At 44.8% G+C, this 25499-nt stretch overlaps 1 protein-coding gene across 1 annotated transcript in view; it reads left to right on the top strand.

Annotated features, from left to right (window-relative positions):
• Window positions 1–24837, top strand: part of LOC127581280 (integrin alpha-E-like) — a 345660-nt gene extending 320823 nt beyond the window's left edge. Inside the window, exon 31 of the mRNA XM_052035523.1 lies at window positions 17674–24837. Coding sequence (XP_051891483.1) covers window positions 17674–17736 — 63 coding nt within the window. The 3' untranslated portion in view covers window positions 17737–24837. The remainder of the gene's footprint in view (window positions 1–17673) is intronic.
• Window positions 24838–25499: the final 662 nt, after the last annotated feature.

The raw sequence follows: 25499 nt of genomic DNA, 5'->3' as shown, positions 1-25499 counted from the left end.
CCAAACAAATTCTGCCCTATCTGAACATCTTGCACGAAGGAGGTCCCAGTTTATGTTAGGGTAGTTAAAGCCCCTCACTAAAACAACCCTTTCCCTAATCTGCCTGCATATCTGTTCCTCAATGTCCCAGTGGCTATTGGGGCGAGTTGTAGTATAGTCCCATCAGAGTGATTGCAGCTTTCCTATTTTTGAGTTCTACCCATGTAAACTCAGTGGATGAGCCCTCCATTCGGTCCCCTCTGAGAGCAGCTGTGATATTTTCCCTGATTAATAGTGCAACTTCCACCCCCCCACCCCCTTATCTCCTTCTCTGTCTTTTCTAAAACATCGAAACCCTGGATTATTAAGCACTCATTCCTGTCCCTCTCTCTGTCGTGGCCACAATATCATAGTTCCATGTACTGATCCATGCCTTAAGTTCATTACCTTTACCCATGATACTCCTAGCATTAAAACACACACACTTCAATCCGTCCAACCCATTGTGTCTATTACTTTGCTCCTTGTTTTTACTGGTCCTGATATCTACTTTCCTCTCAGTTCTTCCACTTTCTGATCTGGTGCTCTGGTTCCCATTCCCCTGCCAATCTAGTTTAAACCCTCCCTAGTTGCACTAGCAAACCTCCCAGCCAGGATATTGGTTCCCTTCCAGTTGAGGTGCAACCCATCCCTCTTGTATAGGTCACCCCTGCCCCAGAGGAGGTTCCGGTGATCCAAGAACCTGAAACCCTGCTCCCTGCACTAGTTGCTCAGCCATCTGTTCTATCTTTCTATTCCTGCCCTGACTAGCATGTGGCACTGGGAGTAATTCAGAGATTACTACCTTTGAGGTCCTGGTCTTCAGCATCTTTCCTAACTCCCTACACTCACTGCACAGGACCTCTTCCCCCTTTCTACCTGTGTCATTGCTGCCAATATGCACCACGACCTCTGACTGCTCACCCTCCCTCTTGAAAATATTCTGTAGCCACTCTGAGACATCCTCGACCCTAGCACCTCGGAGGCAACACACCATCCTGTTGTCTCTTTCGTGGCCACAGAACCTCCTGTCCCCCTATCGAGTTTCCTATCACTATTGCTCTTCCTGACTTTACCCTTCCCTGCTGATCCTCAGAGCCAGCCACCATGCCACTGACCTGGCTGCTGCTGATAGGTTATACACCGCCCCCCCCCCCGCCACCACGGTATCCAAAGGGGTATACATTGCTGAGAGGAATGGCCAAAGGGGAACCCTGTACTGACTGCTTACTTCCCTTACTTCTGGTGATCACCCATCTATCTGAAGCCTGTATCTTGGGTGTGACCACCTTAGTAAAAGTCTCATCCATGAGGTTTTCAGCCTCCCAGATGGTCCTGCGTACATTCAACTCCAGCGCCAGTCCTCTGACCTGGTCTGTCAAAGGAGCTGTGGCTGGGTGTACTTCCTGCAGATGTAGTCATCAGGAAGACTGTGAGGTTCTCTGGTTTCCCATATCTTACGGGAGGGGCATTCCACTGCACTAATGACCATCCTTCCTACACTGAATCAAGGACTAAAGATTTACAGACAACAAAATCAAAACCTTACCTGTTCTTCCCTGTGCCTTCTTACTGAAGCCTTTGAGTGTTTTGAGGAGGTGCCAAAGGTAGGGCAGTGGGTGCTGTGTACATGTACTCTGGTAAAGCGTTTGACAAGGTCCCTTATGATAGGTGGATCTAGAAACTTAAGGCATATGGGATTCATGGAGAACTGGTAAATTATATTCAAAATTGGCCTGGCCATAGAAGACAAGAGGGTAGTGATGGAGGAGTGTTATTCTGACTGGAGGTCTGTGTTCCACAAGGATCAGTGCTAGGATCTCTATTGTTCATTTATGTGTGTGTGTGTATATATATATATATATTTATTTATTTATTTATATTTATTTATATATATGTATATTTATATATTTATATAATTTGGACAAAAGTGTGGATGAGCTTATTAGTAAGTTTGCAGCTGAGACAAAAATTGGCAGAGTTAATCGTCCAATCAAGTTATCTACCTGAGCTAGTCCCATTTGCCTGCATTTGGCCTATATCCTTCTGAACTTTTCCTACCCAGATGTCTTTTAAATGTTGTGATTGTACCCGCCTCTACAGCTTCCTCTGGCAGCTCGTTCTATATACCCACCTCAATCTATGTGAGGAAGTTGCCCCTCAGTTTCCATTTAAATCTTTCACCTCTCACCTTAAATCAATGGTCTTTAGTTTTAGACTCCCCTACCCTGTGAAAAATCTGTAACCATTCACCTTATCTATGGCCCTCATGATTTTCTAAACCTGCAGGCTCACTCTTAAGTTTTAAGAATAAATTGGATAGATACATGGATGGGAGAGGTCTGGAGGGTTATGGACTGGGCGCAGGTCAATGGGACTAGCAGAATAAAGTTTCAGCACAGACTAGAAGGGCCGAATGGCCTGTTTTCTGTGCTGTAGTGTTCTATGGTTCTACAGTCACCCCTTAGCCTCCTGTGCTCCAAGGGAAAAAATCCTAGCCAATAAAGGGATCAGTTCTGGAACCTCTGTTGTTTGTGATATATATAAATGACTTAGACACAAATGTAAGTGGATTGGTTAGTAAGTTTGCAGACAACACAAAAATTGGTGGTGTTTTAGACAGTGAAGAAGGTCATCAAGGGATATGGCAGGATATAGATCAGTTACAGTTATGAGCAGAGAAATGGCAGTTGGAGTTTAATCCGGGCAAGTGTGAGGTTTGCACTTTGGGAGGGCAAATGTATGAGGAAAGTATACAGTTAATGGCAGGACCCTTAACAGCATTGATGTACAGAGGGATCTTGGGGTTCAAGTCCATACCTCCTGAAAGTTCAATGAAAGTAGAAAGAATGATAAAGATGGCATTCTTGCCTTCATCGCTAGGAGCATAGAGTATAAGAGTCAAGAGTCAGTTATATAAAACTTTGGTTAGGCTGCACTTGGAGTATTCCATGCAGTTCTGGTTGCTCCATTACAGAAAGGATGTGGAGGCTTTGGAGAGGGTGTAGAAGAGGGTTATCAGGATGCTGCCTGGATTACAGGGTATTAGCTATAAGGAGAGGTTGGACAAACTTGGATGGTTTACTCTGGAGCATCGGGGGCTGAAGGGAGACCTGATAGAAGTTTGTAAAATTATGGGTTAGACAGCCATAATCTTCCTCCCAGGGTAAAAATGTCAAATACCAGAGGGCATACTTTTAAGGTGAGAAGAGGACAGTTTAAAGGGGATGTGCAGGGCATGTTTTTTTACACAGAGAGTGGTAGGTGCCTGGAACACACTCCCAAGGATTAGTGGAAGCAGACATGATAGTGGCATTCAAGAGGCTTTTACATAGGCATGTGAATATACAGAGAAGGGAAGGAAATAACTCATGCAGACAGAAGGGATTAGTTTAATTTGGCATCATACTCAGCACAGACATTGTGTGCTGAAGGGCCTGTTCCAGTGCTTACTGTTTTATGTTCTCTGTTATGTTCTATCCAGCGTCTCCTTATAACTTCAACCCCTTCAGACCTAGTAGCACTCTTGTGAATATTTTTTGCACCCTTTCCAGTTTAATGACATCCTCTGGGCAACCAGAACTGTACAGAATACTCCAAGTGTTGTCTCACCAATGACTTGTACAGTTGTAACTGGATGTCCCAACTCCTGTACTCAGTACCCTGACCGGTGAAGGCAAATATGCCAAATGCTTTTTTCACTACCCTGTCTATCTGTGTGTCCACTTTAAGGGAACTATGTATCAACAGCCTTCTGTTCTGCAACACTCTTCAAGGCCCTTCCTGCCCTGGTTTAACTTACCGATGTGCAATACCTCACACTTGTCCAAGTTAAATTCCATTTTCCATTCTTTGGCCCACTTCACTATTTGACCTAGATCCCGTTGTAACACACTTCACTGTCCATTATACCACCAATTTTGATGTAATCCACAAACTGCTAACCATGCATTAGAATTAGGGTTAGGGTTACTAACCATGCCAACTCCATTCTCATCCAAATTGTTAATATGGATGACAAACAACAGTGGACCCAGCACCAGTGTCTGTGGCACAATGGCCTAAAATCTGAAAAGCAACCTTCCTCTACCACCTTCTGACTCCTTCTACCAAACCAATTTTGTATCCAATTTGCTAGCTCACCCTGGATCCCATGTGATCTAATCTTCGAGATTAGCCTACCTTGCAGGACCTTCTCAAAGGTCTTGCACACTACATGTAGGCAACATCCATCATCCTGCCCATGTCAATCATCTTTGTCACCTCTTCAAAAAACTCATTCAAATTTGTGAGACACGATTTCACATGCACAAAGCCAAATAACCATCCCTAATCATTCAGGCAACAACCTTCTGAAAGAACTCAGCAGGTTGAACAGCATCTATGGGGGCAAAAGAAATTGTCAATATTTTGGGTCAAAACCCTGCATCAGGACTGAGAGTGGATATGGGAGAAGGCCAGTCTAAAGAGGAGAGGGAGAGTGATGAGACAGGAGCCCAAGGTGATTGGTGGACTAAGGAGGGGTGAAAGATGATGGCAGACTGTGCCAGGTAGGGGAGAGGACGGGGGTGGAGTTGGGTTGCAGTGGAAGGGATGATAGATGGAGATAGACAAAGAGAAAAAACTGAGGCAGATGGAGTGAGGTGGGGGGAGGGGAGTGTAAAGGTTGGAGACATATTTGGAGGGTGATAAGTGGGATCACAAAGGGCTACCAGTGCTGGATGAAAAACACTACAACAAGGGCCCTGACCCGAAACATTGACCGCCTGCTTTTCTCCATGGATGCTGCCTGGCCTGCTGAGTTCTCCAGCATCATCTGGATTCCAGCATCTGCAGCCCTTTCTTTCTCTACCAGTGCTGGAATCAGTAAAAGAGTTGATAATGGGAACCATTAGGGGAGATGTGAATGGCAGACGGAAGCAGAACCAGATGGGATGGGGGTGGATGTGAAGCCTGTGTGTGAAACCTGTGTGTAGTGGGTGGATGGAACCAGGAGAGGGTTGGGGGGGGGGGTGGAAGCAGATGGGTGATGGGAGCTGGAGGGGGGTGGGAAAGGGGACAAAAGAAGGGGGGGCACTGGAGGACGAATAGAAGGAGAGGGGAAAAGGGGAAGTACCCACTGGAAGGGAGGATTACCTAATATTCAAAGTGCCATTGGTTTGGAATGGATATTGAATATTCCTGGTTTTCAGTGTTTTAAAAGGGATGGGGGGGGGGAGGAGGGGTGGCGATACTGGTCAGGGACACTATTACAGCTGCAGAAAGGGTGGATAATGTAGAAGGATCCTCTCTGGAGTTAATATTGGTGGAAGTTAGGAACAAGAAAGGAGCAGTTACTCTACTGGGAGTATTCTACAGGCCCCCCCGGTAGCAGTAGGGATACTGAGGAGCAGATTGGGAGGCAGTTTTTGGAAAGATGCGAAAATAACGGGATTAGTATAGTGGGAGACTTCAACTTCCCAAATATTGATTGGCACCTGCTTAGTGCCAAAGGTTTTGACGGGGCAGAGTTTGTTAAGTGTGTCCAGGACGGATTCCTGTCACAGTATGTTGACAGGCCGACTAGAGGAAATGCCATATTAGATCTAGTTTTAGGTAATGAACCGGGTCTGGTGACAGATCTATCAGTGGGTAAGCATTCGGGAGACAGTGACCACTGCTCCATAACCTTTAGAATTGTCATGGACGGGGATAGGAACAAAGAGGATGGGAAGATATTTAATTGGGGAAAGTCAAATTATAAGGCGAGAACTTGGGAGTGTAAATTGGGGTGATATTTTTGAAGGGAAATGTACTATAGAGATGCGGTTGATGTTCAGGGATCTCTTGCAGGATGTTAGGGATGAATTTGTCCCAGTGAGGCAGAGAGGGAATGGCAGGGTGAAGGAACCATGGGTGACAAGAGAGGTGGAACAACGAGTTAGGAAGAAGAAGGCAGCATACCTAAGGTGCAAGCAGCAAGGATCAGACAGGGCTCGTGAGGAATATAGAGTAGCAAGGAGGGAACTTAAGAAGGGGCTGAGGAGAGCGAGAAGGGGACATGAAAAGGCCTTGGCGAGTAAGGCGAAGGAGAAACCCAAGGCTTTTTACTCGTACGTGAAGAGCAGAAGGATGGCTAGAGTAAAGGTGGGTCCAATTAAAGACAAAGGTGGGAAGCTGTGGAAGTGGGTGAGGTTCTCAATGAATACTTCTCTTCAGTATTCACCAAGGAGAGGGGTCTTGATGACGCTGAGGACAGTGTTGGTAAGGGTCATATTCTAGAGTATGTAGATATAAAGAGAGAGGATGCGTTAGAGCTGTTAGAAAATATTAGGACAGATAAGTCCCCAGGGCCTGACGGAATATTCCCCAGGCTGCTTCGGGAGGCGAGGGAGGAGATTGCTGAACCATTGGCTAGGATCTTTGTCCTCATTGTCCACGGGGATGGTACCGGAGGATTGGAGGAGGGTGAATGTTGTCCCCTTATTCAAAAAAGGTAGTAGGGATAGTCCAGGGAATTACAGACCGTTGAGCCTTACGTCTGTGGTGGGTAAGCTGTTAGATAGGATTCTAAGAGATAGGATCTATGATCATTTAGAGAATCATGAACTGATTAGGGACAGCCAGCATGGATTTGTGAAGGGAAGATCTTGCCTCACTAGCCTGATAGGGTTCTTTGAGGAGGTGACCAGGAAGATTGATGAGGGTAGTGCAGTAGATGTGGTCTACATGGATTTTACTAAGGTGTTTGACAAGGTTCCACATGGTAGGCTTCTTCGGAAGGTCAGAGGCCAAGGGATCCAGGGAGGCTTGGCGATGTGGATTCAGAATTGGCTTGCCTGTAGAAAGCAGAGGATCGTGGTGGAGGGAGTGCATTCGGATTGGAGGGCTGTGACCAGTGGTGTCCCACAGGGATCGCTTCTGGGACCTCTACTTTTTGTGATATTTATTAATGACTTAGATGAGGGTGTGGAAGGGTGGGTTAGCAAGTTTGCAGATGACACAAAGATTGGTGGTGTTGTGGATAGTGTGGAGGGCTGTCGAAGCTTACAGAGGGATATTGATAGGATGTAGAGCTGGGCCAACAAGTGGAAGATGGAGCTCATTACGGAGTAGTGTGAGGTGGTACACTTTGGAAGGACAAACTCCAAGGCAGAATACAGGGTAAATGGCAGGATTCTGGGCAGTGTAGAGGAGCAGAGGGATCTAGGGGTTCATATCCACAGATCACTGAAATTTGCCATACAGGTGGATAGGGTAGTTAAGAAAGCTTATGGGATGTTAGCTTTCATAAGTCGTAGGATCGAGTTTAAGAGCCGCAAAGTAATGATGCAGCTTTACAAAACTCTGGTTAGACCACAATTAGAGTACTGTGTCCAGTTCTGGTCGCCTCATTATGGGAAGGATGTGGAGGCGTTGGAAAGGGTGCAGAGGAGATTTACCAGGATGCCGCCTGGATTAGAGAGTATGGATTATGAGGAAAGACTAAAGGAGCTAGGGTTTTACTCATTGGAGAGAAGGAGGAAGAGGGGAGACATGATAGAAGTATACAAAATATTAAGAGGAATAGATAGAGTGGACAGCCAGCGCCTCTTGCCCAGGGCATCAATGCTCAATACAAGAGGGCATGGCTTTAAGGTAATGGGTGGGAAGTTCAAGGGAGACGTCAGGGGGAGGTTTTTCACCTAGAGAGTGGTTGGTGCATGGAATGCACTGCCTGGGGTGGTGGTGGAGGCTGATACGTTGGTCAAGTTCAAGAGATTGTTAGCATATGGAGGAATTTAAGATGGAGGGATATTTGGGAGGAAGGAGTTAGACAGTCTTAGGAGTGGTTTGAAGGTGGACACAACATGGTGGGCAGAAGGGCCTGTATTGTGCTGCATTGTTCTATGGTTCTAAGGTTTGTAGAATATGAGGTATTATTCCTGTAGTTTGCACTGGGCCTCACCCTGGCAGTGGAGGAGGGTGCAGATGGACAGGTCACTGTGGGAATGGGAAGGGGAATTGAAATGACATACAACTGGGAGTTTGGGATGGCCATTGCAGACAGAGTGCTGCCCAGTCTGCACTTGGTCTCGCTAATGTAGAGGAGGCCTCATCATTAGCGCCACCCAGATCTCAATGCACCTCCCCCTTTCCCAATCTATCATGATTCTGATAATAACTTGTCTTCCTGTTATTGCCACCAAAATAGATAACACACATCGACATTGTATCTCATCTCCCATGAATCTGCCCACTCGCTCAACCTGTCCAATTCAAGCTGGAGCTTCTCAACATCTTCCTCAAAGCTCACCTTCTCACAAGCATTGTGTTGTCTGAAAACTTAGAGTCATTAAGCAATACAACACAGATACAGGCCCTTTGGCCTAACAAGTCCATGCTGACCATGGTGCCCACCGAGCTAGTCCCAATTTCCTGCATTCGGCCCATATCCCTCTAAGCCATACCCCTCCATGTACCTATCCAAGTACTTCTTAAATGATACTATTGTACCTGCCTCAACCACTTCCTCTGGCAGCTCGTTCCATTTACTCACCACCCTCTGCATGGAAAAGTTGCCCCTCAGGTCCCTTTTAAATATTTCCCCTCTCACCCTAAATCTATGTCCCCTAGTTTTGGACTCCCCTACCATCCACCTTGTCTCTGCTTCTCATAATTTTAAACATTTCTAAAAGGTCACCCCTCATTCTCCTATAACAACCTAGCCTGGCCAACCTCTCCCTTTAACTCAGGTCCTCTCATCCTGGAAACATCCTCGTAAACCTTTTCTGCATTCTTTCCAATTTAACCACGTCTTTCCTAGAACAAGGTACCAAAACTGTACACATTACTCCAAGTACAGCCTCACCAACAACTTATACAACTACAACATAATGTCCCAGCTCCTACACTCAATGCCCTGACTGATGAAGGCCAGCATACTAAACGCCTTTTTCACCACCCTGTCTATCTGTGACACTGCTTTCAACAAATAATGCAATTGTACTCCTCGGTCTCTCTGTTCCATTACACTCCCTAGTACCCTCGCAAACTTAGATATATTACAATAAACTTCCAATGTTTAAATCACTAATATATTTCATGAATAGTTGTGGTTCCACCAATGATCCCAGTGGTATCTTGGATGTGTGAGGTGTCACATTTTGGGAAGACAAATTAGGGTAGGACTTTCACAGTGAATGGTAGAGCACCTTGTAGAATAAAGGGACCTAGGAGCACAAGTACATGGTTCCCTGAAAGTGGCATTGCAGGGTAGGCAGGGTGGTGAAGAAGGCTTTTGGCATGCCGGCCTACATCAGTCGGGGCATTGAGTATAGAAGTTGGGATGTTATGTTGCAGTTGTACAAGACATTGGGGAGGCTGCATTTGGAGTATCGTCCTCAGTTTTGGAAAGATGGCATTGTGCTGGAAAGAGGGCAAAGGAGATTTATGAGGACATTGCCGCGACTCGAGGAACTGTTGTAGACAGAGTTTGAACAGGTTGGGACTTCTTTCATTAGATCGTAGGAGAATGAGGGGTGACCTTATTAGAGGTGTATAAGATCATGAGCGGCATAGATAAGGTCAATGCGCACAGTCTTTTTACATTGGTTGGGGAATGAAGAACTAGAGGGCATAGGTTTAAGGTGAGAGGAGAGATTTAATAGGAACCGGAGGGGTAACTTTTCAGTCAGAGCATGGTCAGTAAATGGAATGAGCTGCCAGAGGAAGTGGTTGAGGCAGGTACACTAACAACATTTAGTGCCAGGAGAGAGTAGTGAGAATGGCTCCAGGGTCAGTGGTGTGTTCAGCTTGTGAGATGTGGGAGTTCTGGGAGACATCCAGTCTCCCTGATAACTACATCTGCACGAGGTGCATCCAGCTGCAGCTCCCTACAGACCGTTTTAGGGAAATGGAGCTGCAGCTGGATGACCTTCGACTCCTACGGGACACCGAAGAGTACATGGACAAGAGCTACAGGGAGGCAGTCACTCCGAAACTGCAGGAGGCAGGTAGCTGGGTGGCTGTCAGGAGAAGGACAGGGGAATAGGCAGGTAGTGCAGAGTACCCCTGTGGCTGTTCCCCCTCAATAACAGGTGTACCACTTTGGATGCTGTTGGGGGGGGTACGGCCTACCAGAGCAAAGCTGCAGTGACCGGGTCTCTGGCACTGAGCCTGGTCGTGTGGTGCAGAAGGGAAGGGGGGAGAAGAGAACAGTAGTGGAAGGGATTCTATCGTAAGGTGGGCAGTCAGGAGATTCTGTGGACGTGAAAGAAACTCCCAGATAGTATATTGCCTCCCTGGTGCCAGGGTTAGGGACATCTCAGATTGGGTCCACAGCATTCTGAAGGGGGAGGGGGAACAGCCAGAGGTCGTGGTAAATATTGGTACCAATAACATAAGTAGGAAAAGAGATGAGATCCTGAAGAGGGAATACAGGGAGTTAGATAGGAAGCTGAAAAGCAGGATCTCAAGGGTAGTAATCTCTGGATTGCTGCCTGTGCCACATGCCAGTGAGGGTAAGAATAGGATGATTTGGCAGATGAATGTGTGGCCGAGAAATTGGTGCAGGGGGCAGGGTTTCAGATTTGTTGATCATTGGGATCTCTTTGGGGAAGGTACGACCTGTACAAAAGGGACGGGTTACACCTGAACCGGAGGAGGACCAATATTCTTGCGGGCAGGTTTGCTAGAACTGTTGGGGAGGGTTTAAACTAGTTTGGCAGGGGGATGGGAACCAGACTGATAGGTCAGAGCTTGGTTCATTTACTGTACAAGTAGATACAGAGTGTGGAAAGACTGTGAGGAAGGACAGGCAGTTGAAAGGGCAAACTTGCAGTCAGTCGGATGGGCTGAATTGTGTCTACTTTAATGCAAGAAGTATCAGGAACACGGCTGATGAACTCAAGAGCGTTGGTAAGTACATGGAACTATGATGTGGTGGCCATTACAGAGACTTGGCTGTCGCAAGGTCAGGAATGGCTGCTGGATATTCCAGGGTTTAGATGTTTCAAAAGGGACAGGGATGGAGGTAAAAGAGGTGGGAGAGCGGCTTTGCTGATCAGGGACAGTGGCACAACTGTAGAAAGGGAGGATTTCCTGAAGGAATCGTCCACTGAGTCATTGAGGGTGGAAGTCAGAAACAGAAAGGGAGCGATCACTCTATTGGGAATATTATACAGAACCCCCAATAGCAGCAGAGATGCTGAGGAGCAGACCGGGAGGCAGATTTTGGAGAGGTGCAAAAATAACAGGGTTGTTGTCATGGGTGATTTCAACTTCCCTAATATTGATTGGCACCTCCTTAGTGTGAAGGAGATAGATGGGACGGAATTTGTTTGGTGTGTCCAGGAAGGATTCCTGACCCAGTATGTGGACAGGTTGACTAGAGGAGAGGCAATACTGGACCTGGTACTAGACAATGAGCCTGATCAGGTTTCAGATCTCTCAGTGGGAGAGCATTTTGGAGATAGTGACCATAACTCCTTGACCTTTACCATAGCCCTAGAGAGGGATAGGAGCAGATGATATGGGAAAGTATTTAACTGGGGCAGGGGGAATTATGATCCTATTAGGCAGGAACATGGGAGCGTAAATTGGGAAGAGATGTTCTTGGGAAAGTGCACAGCGGAAATATGGAGGTTGTTTAAGGAATACTTGTATGGGGCTCTGGGTAAGTTTGTCCCATTGAGGCAGGGTAAGGATGGTAGAACGAAGGAACCGTGGTTGACACAAGATGTAGAATATCTTGTCAAGAGGAAGAAAGAACCTTACCTAAGGTTTAGAAAGCATGGATCAGACAGGGCTCTGGACAATTTCAAAGTAGCCAGGAGGGAGCTTAAGAATGGACTTAGGAGAGCTAGAAGAGGGCATGAGAAGTCCTTGCTGAGTAGGATCAAGGAAAACCCCAAGGCGTTCTACACATATGTGAAGAATAAGAGGATGACTAGAGCGAGGGTAGGACCGATCAGGGATAAAAGAGGAAACGTGCCTGGTGTCGAAAGAGGTAGGGGATGTCCTCAATGAATACTTTGCTTCAGTATTCACCACAGAGAGAGACCTTGATATTTGTAAGGATGGTGTACAACAGGCTGATACGCCATGGCATGTCAGCATGAGGAAAGAGGATGTGCTGGAACTTTTGAAAAACATTAGGATAGATAAGTCACTGGGGCTGGATGGGATATATCCAAGGTTATTACAGGAAGCAAGGGAAAAGATTGCTGCGCCATTTGCGTCCTCACTGGCCACAGGTGTAGTGCCAGATGACTGGAGGGTGGCAAATGTTCCTTTGTTTAAGAAAGGGAGTAGCAATAACTCTTGGAATTACAGGCAAGCAAGTCTTACTTCAGTGGCAGGCTAATTACTGAAGAAGATTCTTAGAGACAGGATTTATGGGCATTTGGAGAAACATAGACTGATTAGGGACAGTCAGCATGGCTTTGTGAGGGGCAGGTCATGCCTCACGAGCCTGATTGAATTCTTTGAGGATGTGACAAAGCACATTGATGAAGGTAGAGCAGTGGATGTGGTGTACATGGATTTTAGTAAGACGTTTGATAAGGTTCCTCATGGGAGGCTTATTCAGAAAGTCAGGAGGCATGGAATGGAGGGAAACTTGGCTGTGTGGATTCAGAATTGGCTCACCCATAGAAGACAGACGGTGGTGGTAGATGGAGTATAATCTGCCTGGAGGTCAGTGACCAGTGGTGTTCCACAGGGATCTGTTCTGAGACCCCTGCTCTTCGTGATTTTTATAATTGACTTGGATGAGGATGTGGAAGGGTAGGTTAGTAAGTTTGCTGATAATACAAAGATTGGTGGTGTTGTGGATAGCGTAGAAGGTTACTGTAGATTACAACAGGATATTGATAGAATGCAGACCTGGGCTGAAAAGTGGCAGATGGAGTTCAACCCGGAAAAGTGTGAAGTGATACACTTCGGAAGATCGAATTTGAAGGCAGAATACAAGGTTAGTGGCAGGACTCTTAGCAGTGTGAAGGAACAGAGGGATCTTAGGGTCTATGTCCATTGATCCCTCAAGGTTGCCACGCAGGTTGATAGGGTTGTTAAGAAGTCATATGGAGTATTGGCCTTCATTAGTCGGGATATTGAGTTCAAGAGCCGCAAGGTAATGTTGCAGCTCTTTTGAACTCTGGTTAGACCACACTTGGAGTATTGTGTTCAGTTCTGGTCGCCTCATTATAGGAAGGATGTAGAAGCTTTAGAGAGCGTGCAGAGGAGATTTACCAGGATGCTGCCTGTATTGGAGAGCATGTCTTATCAGGATAGGTTGAGCGAGCTAGGGCTTTTCTCTTTGGAGAGAAGGAGGATCAGAGGTGACTTGATCGAGGTGTATAAGATGATAAGAGGCATAGATCGAGTGGACAGTCAGAAACTTTTTTCCAGGGTGAAAATAGCTAACACAAGGGGGCATAATTTTAAGGTGATTGGAGGAAGATATAAGGGGGATGTCAGAGGTAAGTTTTTTACACAGAGAATGCACTGCCGGCAGAGTTTGTGGGGGCAGATACATCACAGGCATTTAAGATATTCTTAGATAGCTACATGAATGAAAGAGAAATGGAGGGCAATGTGGGTGGGAAGGGTTAGATAGATAATAGAGCAGGATAAAATGTCAGCACAACATCATGGGCCGAAAGGCCTGTACTGTGCTGTAATGTTCTCCTCCTTGTATCTGATGCTATCCTGAATTTCTGTCGAAATTCTTGGTGCATCATGGCCATCTTGTACCTCCTTCCTTTTCCTTTCTTTAGATTCAGGTCCCTAGTCTCAGAATCAACTCTCTCACTCTCCATATTAATGGAAAAATTCTACCACATTATGGTTTCTCTTTCCCAAGAGACCTTGCGCCACAATACCTTGACCTCATAAAAGTTTACAAAATAAAGTGGACAGTCATCATCTTTTCCCCAGGGTTGGGGAGTCCATAATGAGAGGGTACATATAAGAGGGGAGAGCTTTAAAAGAGACTTGAGAGGTAACTTTGGTAGTGAGTACCCGGAATGAGCTGCCAGAGGAAGTGGTCAAGGTGGGTACAATTGCAACATTTAAGAGACATTGGGGTAGGTTCATGGAAGGCAGGGGCTTGGAGGGTTATGGGCGAAACGTGGGCAACTGGGACTAGCAGGGATGATACTGTGTCAGCATGGACCAGTTGGGCCAAAGGGCCTGTTTCTGTGTAGTATTACCCTATGACTATGACGAGGTTGCTTATTAATTCCTTCTTATTATACAGTGCCCAGTCTAAGATGACCCAGTTTCTCTTGGTTCCTCAAATTTATTGGTCCACAAAGCCATTACAAATACACTCCAGAAATTCCTCCTCAACAGTATTATTGCTAATTTGGTTTGCCCCATCTATATGCAGATTGAAGTCACTTATAATTACATTTGTAACCTTATGCACACTTCCTATTTCCTGTTTAAGATATCCTGTATGCCCACTATTGTTTGGGGGTTTACTTACTGAGGGGTGACCTTTTAGAGGTACATAAAACCATGAGGAGCATAGATAAGGTGAATCGTGACAGTCCTTTTTTTCATGCAAGGGGAGTCTGAAACTAGAGTGCACAGGTTTAAGGTGAAAGGGGAAATATTTAAAGGGGACCTGAGGGGCAAGTTTTTTTCACAGAGAGGGTGGATATGTTGAAAGAGCTGCCAGAGTAAGTGATTGAGGCGATACAATTACAACATTTAAAAGACATTTAGACAGGTACATGGATAGAAAAGGCAAATGCGACCAGTTCAGGTAGGCACCTTGGTTGGCATGAATGAGTTGGGCAAAGGGTCTGTTTCTGTGCTGTGGAACTCTATGACTCTATGAAGGCATGTATTTGAATTTGCCAACCGAAGCAGGTGATCTGTGTCAAGTTTAATGTACAACTATTATGCAAATCTAGGGTTCTTAAATAATGAAGGAGTGCTGATGAAATGTCAGTGCAAAGCAAATTGTGGATGAACAAAAATTATTTAAAGATCTGCAACTACTAATCTATTTCTTACTCTGAATTGCTGACTGACATGTATTTTAATTGTGAGTTAACACACCTATTTTTCAGCTGAATCAAAACCAAATCAAAATGGTTTTATGAAGGGGAAATTATGTTTGATAAATTTACAAGTTATTTGAGCATTTATCAAGTAGAATCAACAGAGAGGAACCTAGAAATGTAGTGTATTTGGATTTCTAGAATACATTCAATAAAAGGCCTGAGAATTGGAATAAGTGGGTCTTTTTTATTCTGGAAAGATATAGCTGCTGGAATGCCTCAAGGGTGGCAATATTTGGACCTTTATTGTAAGGGAGTTGGGGTTTAAAAATAGAGATCTATTGTTACAATTGTAGGAGGTGTTGGTGAAGCCGCAACTAGAGTAATGTATACAGCTTTGGTTCCCATATTTAGGAAAAGTTGTACTAGCATTGGAGGCAGTCCAGAAGAGATTCATCAGCATAATTCTTAGGATGAGAGGGTTGTCCTATTACGAACAGCTAAAAAAAGTTAAATCTGTAATCTTAGAATTTACGAAAATGAAAGGTGATCTTATTGAAATATACAAGATCCCAAGGGCGCATGACAAGGTAGATGTTGAGAAGTTCCTACAAGTTGGAGAGGCATGAACAAGGACACATAGTTACAAGAAAAGGGGGCACTCATTTAAAACTCAAGAGTGTAGGAATTTCTTCACACAGCATGGTGTGTCTCTGGACACACTCTGGAAGGTGTGGAGGCTGGATCACTCGACGTAATTAAATGGAAATAGATGAACTTTTGGAAGATCATGGAAACAAGGGTAATATGGAACTGGCACAAAAGAGCATTCAAAGGCCAGAGGAAATCAGCCATGATCATATTGAATGACAGGACGGGCTTGAGGAGCCAAGTATTTTTGTGGTCTTCGCCGGCTGAGCCAGCATTTAATTGTCCATCACGATTTGCAGTTGAGAAGGTGGTGATGAGTTGCCTTCTTGAAATGCTGCAGTTCTTGAAGGGTGGGTGTACCCATAATGCTGTTAGGGAGAGAGTTGCAGGACTGATGCAGGAAAAGTGATATATTTTAACGTAAGGATAGTGTGTGGCCTGGAGAGCAACTTCCAGTTGGTGGCTTTCTCATACTTTTGCTGCCCTTGTCCTTCTAGCTGGTAGAGGTGATGGGTTTGGAAAATAAGGAGTCTTGGTGAGTTGCTGCAGTGCATCCTGTAGGTGTTAGAAACTGCTGCTACTGTGCGTCAGTGGTGGAGTGAGTGAATGGTTATAGATAGGGCATCTATCAAGTGGGTTGCTATGTCCTGTATGGTGTCAAGCTTCTTGAGTATTCTTGAAGCTGCATGCATCCAGGCAAGTGGAGAGTGTTCCATCACTTGAGTCTTGTAGATGGTGGACAGGCTTTGGGGAGTTAGGTGGTGAGTTACTCACTAAATGATTCCTAGCCTCTGACCTGCTCTTGTAGCCACATTGTATACAGTATATGACTATGCAGTTCAGTTTCTGGTCAATGGTTACCCCCAGGATATTGGACTCAGTGATGTAATGCCTTTGAATGTCAGGGTGTGATAGCTGGATTTTCTCTTGTTGGATATTGTCATTGCTTGGCACTTGTGTGATGTGAATGTTATGCCACCTATTAGCCCAGGACTGGATATTGTCCAGGTCATGCTGCATTTGGTTGTGGGCTGCTTCATTATCCAAGGAGTCATGAATGGTGCTGGACATTGCGCAATCATCAGTGAACGTCCCTACTTCTGACCTTACAACTGAGTCATTCACAAAGCAGCTGAAGATGGTTTGGACCTACTCTTGCTTCTATGTTCTTGTGTCCTTGTGTTCCATTACTGGAAAACTGAGTCATTAGTATTTTATATTAATATATCAAAAGTCTGACCATCCTAAACAAGATTGTCCATTTGAACATTGGACTTGTGGTCAGCCTTGATTCAATGTGAAGTTCTTTCTATTTGTAAGGGTGGCATGGTAGTGTGCTAGTTAGCATAATGCTGTTACAGCACCAGCGCCCCGGGTTCAATTCCGCCACCGTCTTTAAGAAGTTTGTACGTTCTCCCCATGTCTGCGTGGGTTTCCTGCGGGAGCTCCTGTTTCCTTTCACATTCCAAAGACGTACGGGTTAGGAGCTTTGGGCATGATATGTTGGCACCAGAATAGTGGCGACACTTGCGGGCTGCCCCCAGCACATTCTCAGTAATGCAAAAAGACACACTTCACTATGTGCTTCGATGTACCTGTGACTAATAAATAAATATCTTAATATCTTATTTGTCAATGTTCTTCCTCACTAAGTGCTGATTTCCCTAACACCAGTAATATTTAGGTCTGCAAGTGAAGCACCCTTATTTGTACATCTCACAGTTATTACCTGAGGTGGGTTGTAAGTATTTGCACTCTTACTGGATAAATTAAAATTCATGAGTTAAAAATCATATGGTGCTGACTTGTCATTTCCCAGAATTCTGCAGGGCATGCCCCTTGGGCAATGTGAGCAACTAGAAGCACAAATTCATATTGTCTCAGTCATGATTGTATAGCCAACCACTGACAGCTAGTTGTACTTTCCCAATGTGAAACTTGTTTTGATTTAACCTTCAAATTGCTGTCTCACGTCCATGCTTATAATGTCTAATATCTTGCATTAATTTCCTTTCCCCTTCCTTCACAGTGTGGCTTTTTCAATCGAAATTACAAGAACAAGATTGGATTAGATGAAGAAATTGAACAGTGAACAACAAAAATGAGGGAATAATTCACTGTAAAGGGTGACTCATTCATAGGAAGGATTTGTTAAGCAGAACATGTGATGTATTTTGTTTTGATTGAACTTTCTTGCAGTAATATAATGCATGTAATTGTTCCAGATGTGGTTATATTTATAAATGCACTGACAGCTTTTCATCATAGAACATAGAATAGAACATTACAGCACAGTACAGGCCCTTTGGCCCACGATGTTGTGCCGACCTTTTAGCCTACTCTAAATCAATCTTAACCATTCCCTCCCACATACCCCTCTATCTATTTTTCTATCATCTATATGCCTATCTAAGTGTCTCTTAAATGTCCTTAATGTACCTGGCTCTACCAGCACCCCTGGCAGCGGTTCCACTCACCCACCACTCTCTGTTTAAAAAACTTACCTCTGATACCCCCCCCCCCACCCCTCGTGTTAGCCATTTCTGCCCTGGGAAAAAGTCTCTAGCTGTCTACTCAATCTATGCTTCTTATCATCTTGTACACCTTTATCAGGTCACCTCTCATTCTCCTTCGCTCCAAAGAGAAAAGCCCTAGCTCACTCAACCTATCCTCATAAATCATGCTCTCCATTTCAGGTAGTATCCTGGTAAACCTCCTCTGTATCCTTTCTAAAGCTTCTACATCCTTCCTATAGTGAGGCGACCAGAACTGAACTCAATATTCTAAGTGTGGTCTAACCAGGGTTGTATAGAGCTGCAACATTACTTCACGGCTCTTCAACTCAATCCCCTAACTAATGAAGGCCAACACGCCACATGCCTTTTTAACAACCCTATCAGCATTGAGGGATCTATTGACTTGCACCCCTAGATCCCTGTGTTCCCACACACTGCTAAGAATCCTGCCATTAACCCTGTGTTCTGCCTTCAAATTCAACCTTCCAAAGTGAATCACTTCACACTTTTCCGAGTTGAACTCCATGTGCCACTTCCCAGCCCAGCTTTGCATCCTATCAATGTCCCATTGTAACCTTCGACAACCTTCCACACTATCCACAACACCACCAACCTTTGTGTCATCCGCAAACTTACTATCCCACCCTTCAACAACCTCATCCAAGTCATTTATAAAAATCACAAAGAGCAGGGGTCCCAGCACAGATCCCTGTGGAACACCACTGGTCACTGGCCTCCAGGCAGAATACGCTTCATCTACAACCACCCTGTCTTCTATGGGCCAGCCAATTCTGGATCCACACAGCCAAGTTTCTCTGGATTCCATGCCTCCCAATCTTCTGAATGAGCCTATCATGGGGAACCAAACACCTTACTGAAGTCCATGTACACCACATCCACTTCTCTACCCTCATCAATGAGTTTCGTCACATCCTCAAAGAATTCAATCAGGCTCGTGAGGCATGACCTACCCCTCACAAAGCCATGCTGACCATCCCTAATCAAACTATGCTTCTCCAATTGCTGATAAATCCTGTCCCTAAGAATAGAAATATAGAAACATAGAAAAACTACAGCACTAAAGAACTAAAGACTCTTTTCCAATAATTTGCCCACCACTGAAGTAAGATTCACTGGTCTCGCAAAGGGCTCAGAAATCTCTTCCCTTGCTTCCCGTAGTATCCTGGGATATATCCCATCTGCCTCCAGGGACTTGTCTATCACAAGGGGACATAATTTTAAGGTGATTGGAGGAAGGTATAAAGGGGATGTCAGGGGTAAGTCTTTTACACAGAGAATGGTGAGTGCGTGGAACACTGCCTGCAGAGGTTGTGGGGGCAGATACGTTAGGGACATTTAAGAGACTTAGATAGACACATGAATGATAGAAAAGTAGGGAGCTATGTGGGAGGGAAGGGTTAGATAGATAAAATGTCGGCACAACATGGTGGGCTGAAGGGCCTATACTGTGCTGTAGTGTTCTATGTTCTAATGTTTTTCAGATGTTCCAGCACATCCTCCTTCTTAACATCAACATGTTTCACGCTGTCCTCACAAGTGAATACTGAAGCAAAGTATTCATTAAGGACTTCCCCTAACTCCTCCAACTCCAGGCACATTTCCTCTATCCCTAATCGGTCCTACCTTCACTCTGATCATCCTCCTGTTCTTCACCTATGAGAAGAACGCCTTGGGGTTTTCCTTAATCCTACTCACCAAGGCCTTCTCATACCCCCTTCTAGCTCTCCTAAGTCCATTCTTAAGCTCCTTCCTGACTACCTTGTAATTCTCTAGGGTCCTGTATTATCCTTGCTTCCTGAACCTTAAGTGACCTTCTTTCTTCCTCTTCACTAAATATTCCACCTCTCTTGTCAACCGTGGTTACTTCACCCTACCATCCTTCCCCTGTCTCAATGGGACAAACCTATCCAGAACCCCATGCAAGTGGTCTCTAAACAACCTCCACATCTCCAATGTGCATTTCCCTGAGTACATCTGCTCCCAATTTACATTCCCAAGTTCCTGCCTAATAGCATCATAATTCCCCCTCCCCCAATTAGATACTTTCCCCTACCATCTGCTACTATCATTCTCCAAGGCAAGGGTAAAGGTCAGGGAGTTGTGGTCACCGTCTCCGAAATGCTCACCCACCCAAAGATCTGACACCTGACCAGGTGCATTGCCTCGTACCAGATCCAGATGGCCTCTCCTTTAGTTGTCCTTTCTACATACTGTGTCAGGAATCCTTCCTGGACACTCCTAACATTCCACCCCTTCCAAACCTTTTGCACTGAGGAGGTGCCAATCAATATTAGGGAAGTTGAAATCACCCATGACAACAAACCTGTGATTTTTGCACCTATCCAAAATCTGCCTCCCGATCTGTTCCTCAGTGTCTCTGGAATAGACCCTCCAATAGCAACAGATATGGGAGTTTGTGAAATGTGCATTAAATAGTATTATAGAATTGTTACCATGAAACTACTGTGGCACAGTGGCACATCTGGTAGATCGGGGTTCAATCCTGACCTCCAATACTGTCCATCTGGAGTATGCATGTTTTCCCAATGACCACATTGCTTTACTCTGAGTGCTCTGGCTTCCTCCCAGATCCCAAAGACATGCGTGTTGGTTGGTAAGCTGGCTGCTGTAACATGCCCGAGCATGTCGATGACTGGTAGAATCTGTGGCGAGATGATATGAATGTGGGGAGAATGAACTGGGATTAGGGTAGGATTAACCTAAATGGGTACTTGATGGTCAGCATGGCTTGAGGGATATGTTTCTGTGCTGTGACCTTATCAACCGGATTATTGAAAATGCCCATGATTTATGTTCTTTAGGGAAAGAAATTTAGCATCCTTACCTGGTCTTGCCTACATGGACACCAGACACAGAAATATGGTTGATTCATACTGTGCTCTGCAATGGCCTAACAAGCCTTAGATGCAAATCAGAGCATCAAAGCAAAATGGCCCAAATCATACTCAATTCAGTCTGCAACTTGTGTTCACCTGGGTCACCCTTGTCCATTGGTTGCACTATATTTCGTAGCTGCATTCATTTCAAAGTCGCTGAGGCTTTGTTGCTGTGGCTGGTCCACAAGTAGCAATTATGACTCAGGGACAGAACCGAAGGGCACCTAAGGGTCCCAGACAGTCCTAATAGCCTCTAATAGCTTGGGCTGTCAAAGATCTTTTCAAGTGCCTCTAAATTTAGGAGCAATTGAGGTACATTTATGTAATTAAATAAATTATTGAGAAATAATTTAAAATAAATTGCAGTTAAAATACATAGAACATAGAGCAGTATAGCTCAGGAACAGGCCCTTCGGCCCATGGTGTTGTGCTGAACTAAATAAGTTAGTAATGAAATGCCAACTAAACTAGTCCCTTCTGCCTACACAATGTCCATATCCCTCCATTCTCTGCACATTCATGTGGCTATCTAAGAGCCTTTTAAATGCCTCTATCATATTTGCCTCCAATACCATGGAATAAGTGCATTCCAGGCACCCAGCACTCTCTGTGTAAAAAAAACTTGCCCCACACATCTCCTTTGAACTTACCCTCTCTCACCTTAAATGCATGCCCTCTAGTATCAGGCATTTCGACCCTGGGAAAAAGATACTGCGTCTCTACTCTATTTATGCCACGCATAATCTTATAAACTTCTATCAGGTCTCACCTCAGCCTCTGCCACTCCAGAGAAAACAACACAAGTTTTGTCCAGCCTCTCCTTTCAGCACATCCCTCTAATCCATGCAGCATCCTGTTAAACCTCTTCTGCACCCTCTCCAAAGCCTCTACATCCTTCCTATAATGGGGCGACCAGAATTGAATGCAACAGATACGGCCTAACTAGAGTTTTATAAAGCTGCAACAAATTTCCTGACTGTTGAACTCAATGCCTCAACTAATAAAGCAAGCACGTATGCCTTCTGTACCATCCTATCAACTTGTGCGGCCAATTTCAGGGAGCTATGGACCTGGACTCCACGATCCCTCTGTACGTCAACGATGTTAAGTGTCCTGCCATTAACTTTGTACTTTCCCTTTACATTTGATCTACCAAAGTGCAACACCATCTGCCATTTCTCCACCCATATTTGCAACTGATCTATATCTTGCTGTATCCTTAGGCAACCTTCTACACTATCCACAATCCCACCAATCTTTGTGTCATCTGCAAACTTACTAACTCACCCATCCACATTTCATCCAAGTCATTTATATATAATCACAAATAGCAGAGGTCCCAGTATGGATCCCTCTGGAACATCACTAGTCCACTCCCGCAGAACACACCAGGCTCATTTACCAATACAAGATCTGATACGGCCCTTTCCCTGGTTGAATTATCTGCACATTGTGTCAAGAAACCCTCTTCAAATGCACCTAACAAATTCTATCCCATCTAAGCCTCTGGCAATAAGTCCCAGTCAATATTGGGGAAATTAAAGTCACCCACTACAACTACCGTGTTACTTTTGCAAAAGAGTCATAGAGTGTTACAGCATGGAAACAGGCCCTTCGGCCCAACTCATCCATGCCGACAGTGTTGCCCACCGAGCTAGTCGCATTTGCCTGCGTTTGGCTCATAAACCTCTCCTATCCATGTATTTATCTAGATGCCTTTTAAACATTTCTAATGTGCCTGCCTCGATCACTATTTCTGGCAGCTCATTCCAAATACGCACCATCCTTTGCATGAAGCAGCTGCCCCTGATGTCCTTTATAAATCTCTCACTTCTGATCTTAAACCTATGCCCACTTGTTTTTAGCACCTCCTCCCTGGGGAAAAAGACTATGTGCTTTCACCCTGTCTATGCCCCTCATGATATTATATACTTCAATCAGGTCACCAATCTCCTATGTTCCAGGGAATAAAGTCCCAGTCGACGCAACCTCTCCTTGTAACTCAGGCTCCCAAGACCAGGCAACATCCTGGCATGCATAATCTGCCTGCATATTTGTTCCTCTATCTCCCACTGGATATTGGAAGGTGAATAATATAACCCCATCATAGTGATCACACCTTTCTTATTCCTGAGCTCTATTGCCTCATTGAATGACCTCTCCAGAATGTCCTGAGTGTCACTATGACATTCTCCCTGATCAGTAGTACAACTCCTCCACCTCTTTTACATCCCTCTCTATCACATCTGAAACATCTGAATCCTGAAACGTTGAGTTGCCAGCCCTGCCCTTCTCTCAACCAAGTCTCTGTAATGGCCATAACAACGTGGTTCTATGTACTAATCAAGGCCCTAAATTCATCTGCCTTGCGTATAATACTCCTTGCATTGAAGTAAATACACTTCAACCGATCAGCCCCACTGTGTTCATTAACCTGGACCTGCCTTAAATATCCTAACATCTACCTTCCCCTCAATCCCACCACTTCCTGACTAACTGCTCTGGTTCTCACCTCCCTGCCATGCTAGTTTAAACCCTCCCGAGTAGCACCAGAAAACCTGTGAGGATATTGGTGCCCCTCCAGTTTAGGTGCAACCTGTCCTTCTTGTACAGGTCCCACCTACCCTGGAAGAGATCCCAATGGTCCATGTATCTGAAGCCTGCTCTCCTGCACCAACACCTTAGCCACGCACTTAACTGTACTATCTTCCTATTTCTTGCCTCACTAGCACGTGGCACAGAGGTCCTGCTTTTTAAATTTCTGCCTGACTCCCTAAATTCTCTTTGCAGGACCTCAGCTCTCTTCCTGCCTGTGTCATTAGTACCAATGTGGAACATGACCTCTGTTTGCTCATCTTCCCCTTTCAGGATGTCCTGTACCCACTCTGAGACATCCTTGACCCTGGTACCAAGGAGGCAACACACCATCTTGGAGTCTCATCTACAGCCACACAAACCCCTGATTAAAGAGTCCCCTACAACTATTGCTCACCTAGTCCTTGACCTATTCTGCTATAGAAGAGTCAGTCGTCATGCCACTAATCTGTCTGCCTTTAAGTTTTCCCTGTAATGTAGTCATAGAGTCATATGGCACATGAACAGGCCCATTGGCCCAACTCATCCAAGCCAACCAAGTTGCCTCTTTGAGCTCATCCCATTTGCCTGCATTTAGCCCCTATCCTTATAAACCTTTCTAATCCATGTACCCACCTAATATGTGTCTAAAGCCTCATCTTCTTTCTATATACTATTCATACTAATATAGAGACAACCTGTGTCAATCACACTTCCCCATCAGAATCCTCTGCAGCTGGACAGTGATATTCCTCACCGAGACCCCAGGTATACCATTCTTGAATAATGGCTGTGCTTGGAAAAGCCTCGAACCCATACACCTCCTCCAGATGAATTATTGATTCTCCCATCAAGATAGTTTTTCTGATCTGCCTCTTTTCATACCCTGTCACCACAACTTATGGATTACTGTTGAGCCCAGGGATTTTATTCTAGCTATATTTCCAAGAGCACCTATCGCACTTATGGCGGAATACCAATTAGAATACGCCCAAATAGATCGGGCTCTGATGTTCACTGCAGATGTGGTTTCCCAGAAGTGTCAAAGGAGTAAATTTTGTGGAAATTATCTGTTCTGCATTGCCTCTATTTATCATACTATGAACTAAAAGTACTGAAAAATAATCAAGTTTTATTCCTCAAATAGACAAAATAAAGCATCCTTCAAGTACTGCACTGTATCTGCACCACCAGGATTCCAGTGAAATCCCCAGAAAAGCTGGATATTCTCCCACGGACCCTGAACCATCCTGATACAAGCTGTTATCTGTCACCTTTCAGTGGAAGTACACATATTGAGACTACACAACCCTCTCCATGAAAATTACTCCTCATCTTGACACATTAAATGCATAGGTCTGTGGTTGAATATCTTTCAGCACATTTTAAACATAGAATACAGTCTAGATCCAGATATGCCCTCTCAGGTGTGTTGTTTATCAGATGGAGGCCTGTGACCAGCAGAGTACTGCAGGGATCAGTGCTGGGTCCACTGTTGTTCATTATTTATGTTAACAATTTGGATGAGATTGTATGTAGCATGGTTAGTAAGTTTGCAGATGACACTAAAATTGGTGGTATAGTGGACAATGAAGAAGGTTATTTAAGATTACGATGGGATATTGTCCAATAGGCCAAGGAATGACAGATGGAGTTTAATTGAAGTAAATGGGAAGTTTTGCATTTTGGCAAGACAAACCGGGGCAGCACTTAAAAATATGGTAGGGCCCTGGGGAATGTTGTGGAACAGAGAGACCTTGAGGTGCAGATGGATGGTTCCTTGAAAGTGGCAACACAGATAGACAGGGTGGAGAAGGCGACATTTGACAAACTTGCCTTCATCAGTC

The sequence above is a fragment of the Pristis pectinata genome, chromosome 21, assembly GCF_009764475.1.
Source record: "Pristis pectinata isolate sPriPec2 chromosome 21, sPriPec2.1.pri, whole genome shotgun sequence".
NCBI classification, from domain to species: Eukaryota; Metazoa; Chordata; class Chondrichthyes; order Rhinopristiformes; family Pristidae; genus Pristis; species Pristis pectinata.
The sequence above is the reverse complement of the archived record's forward strand: the minus strand, read 5'-3'. Positions and strand labels throughout refer to the sequence as shown.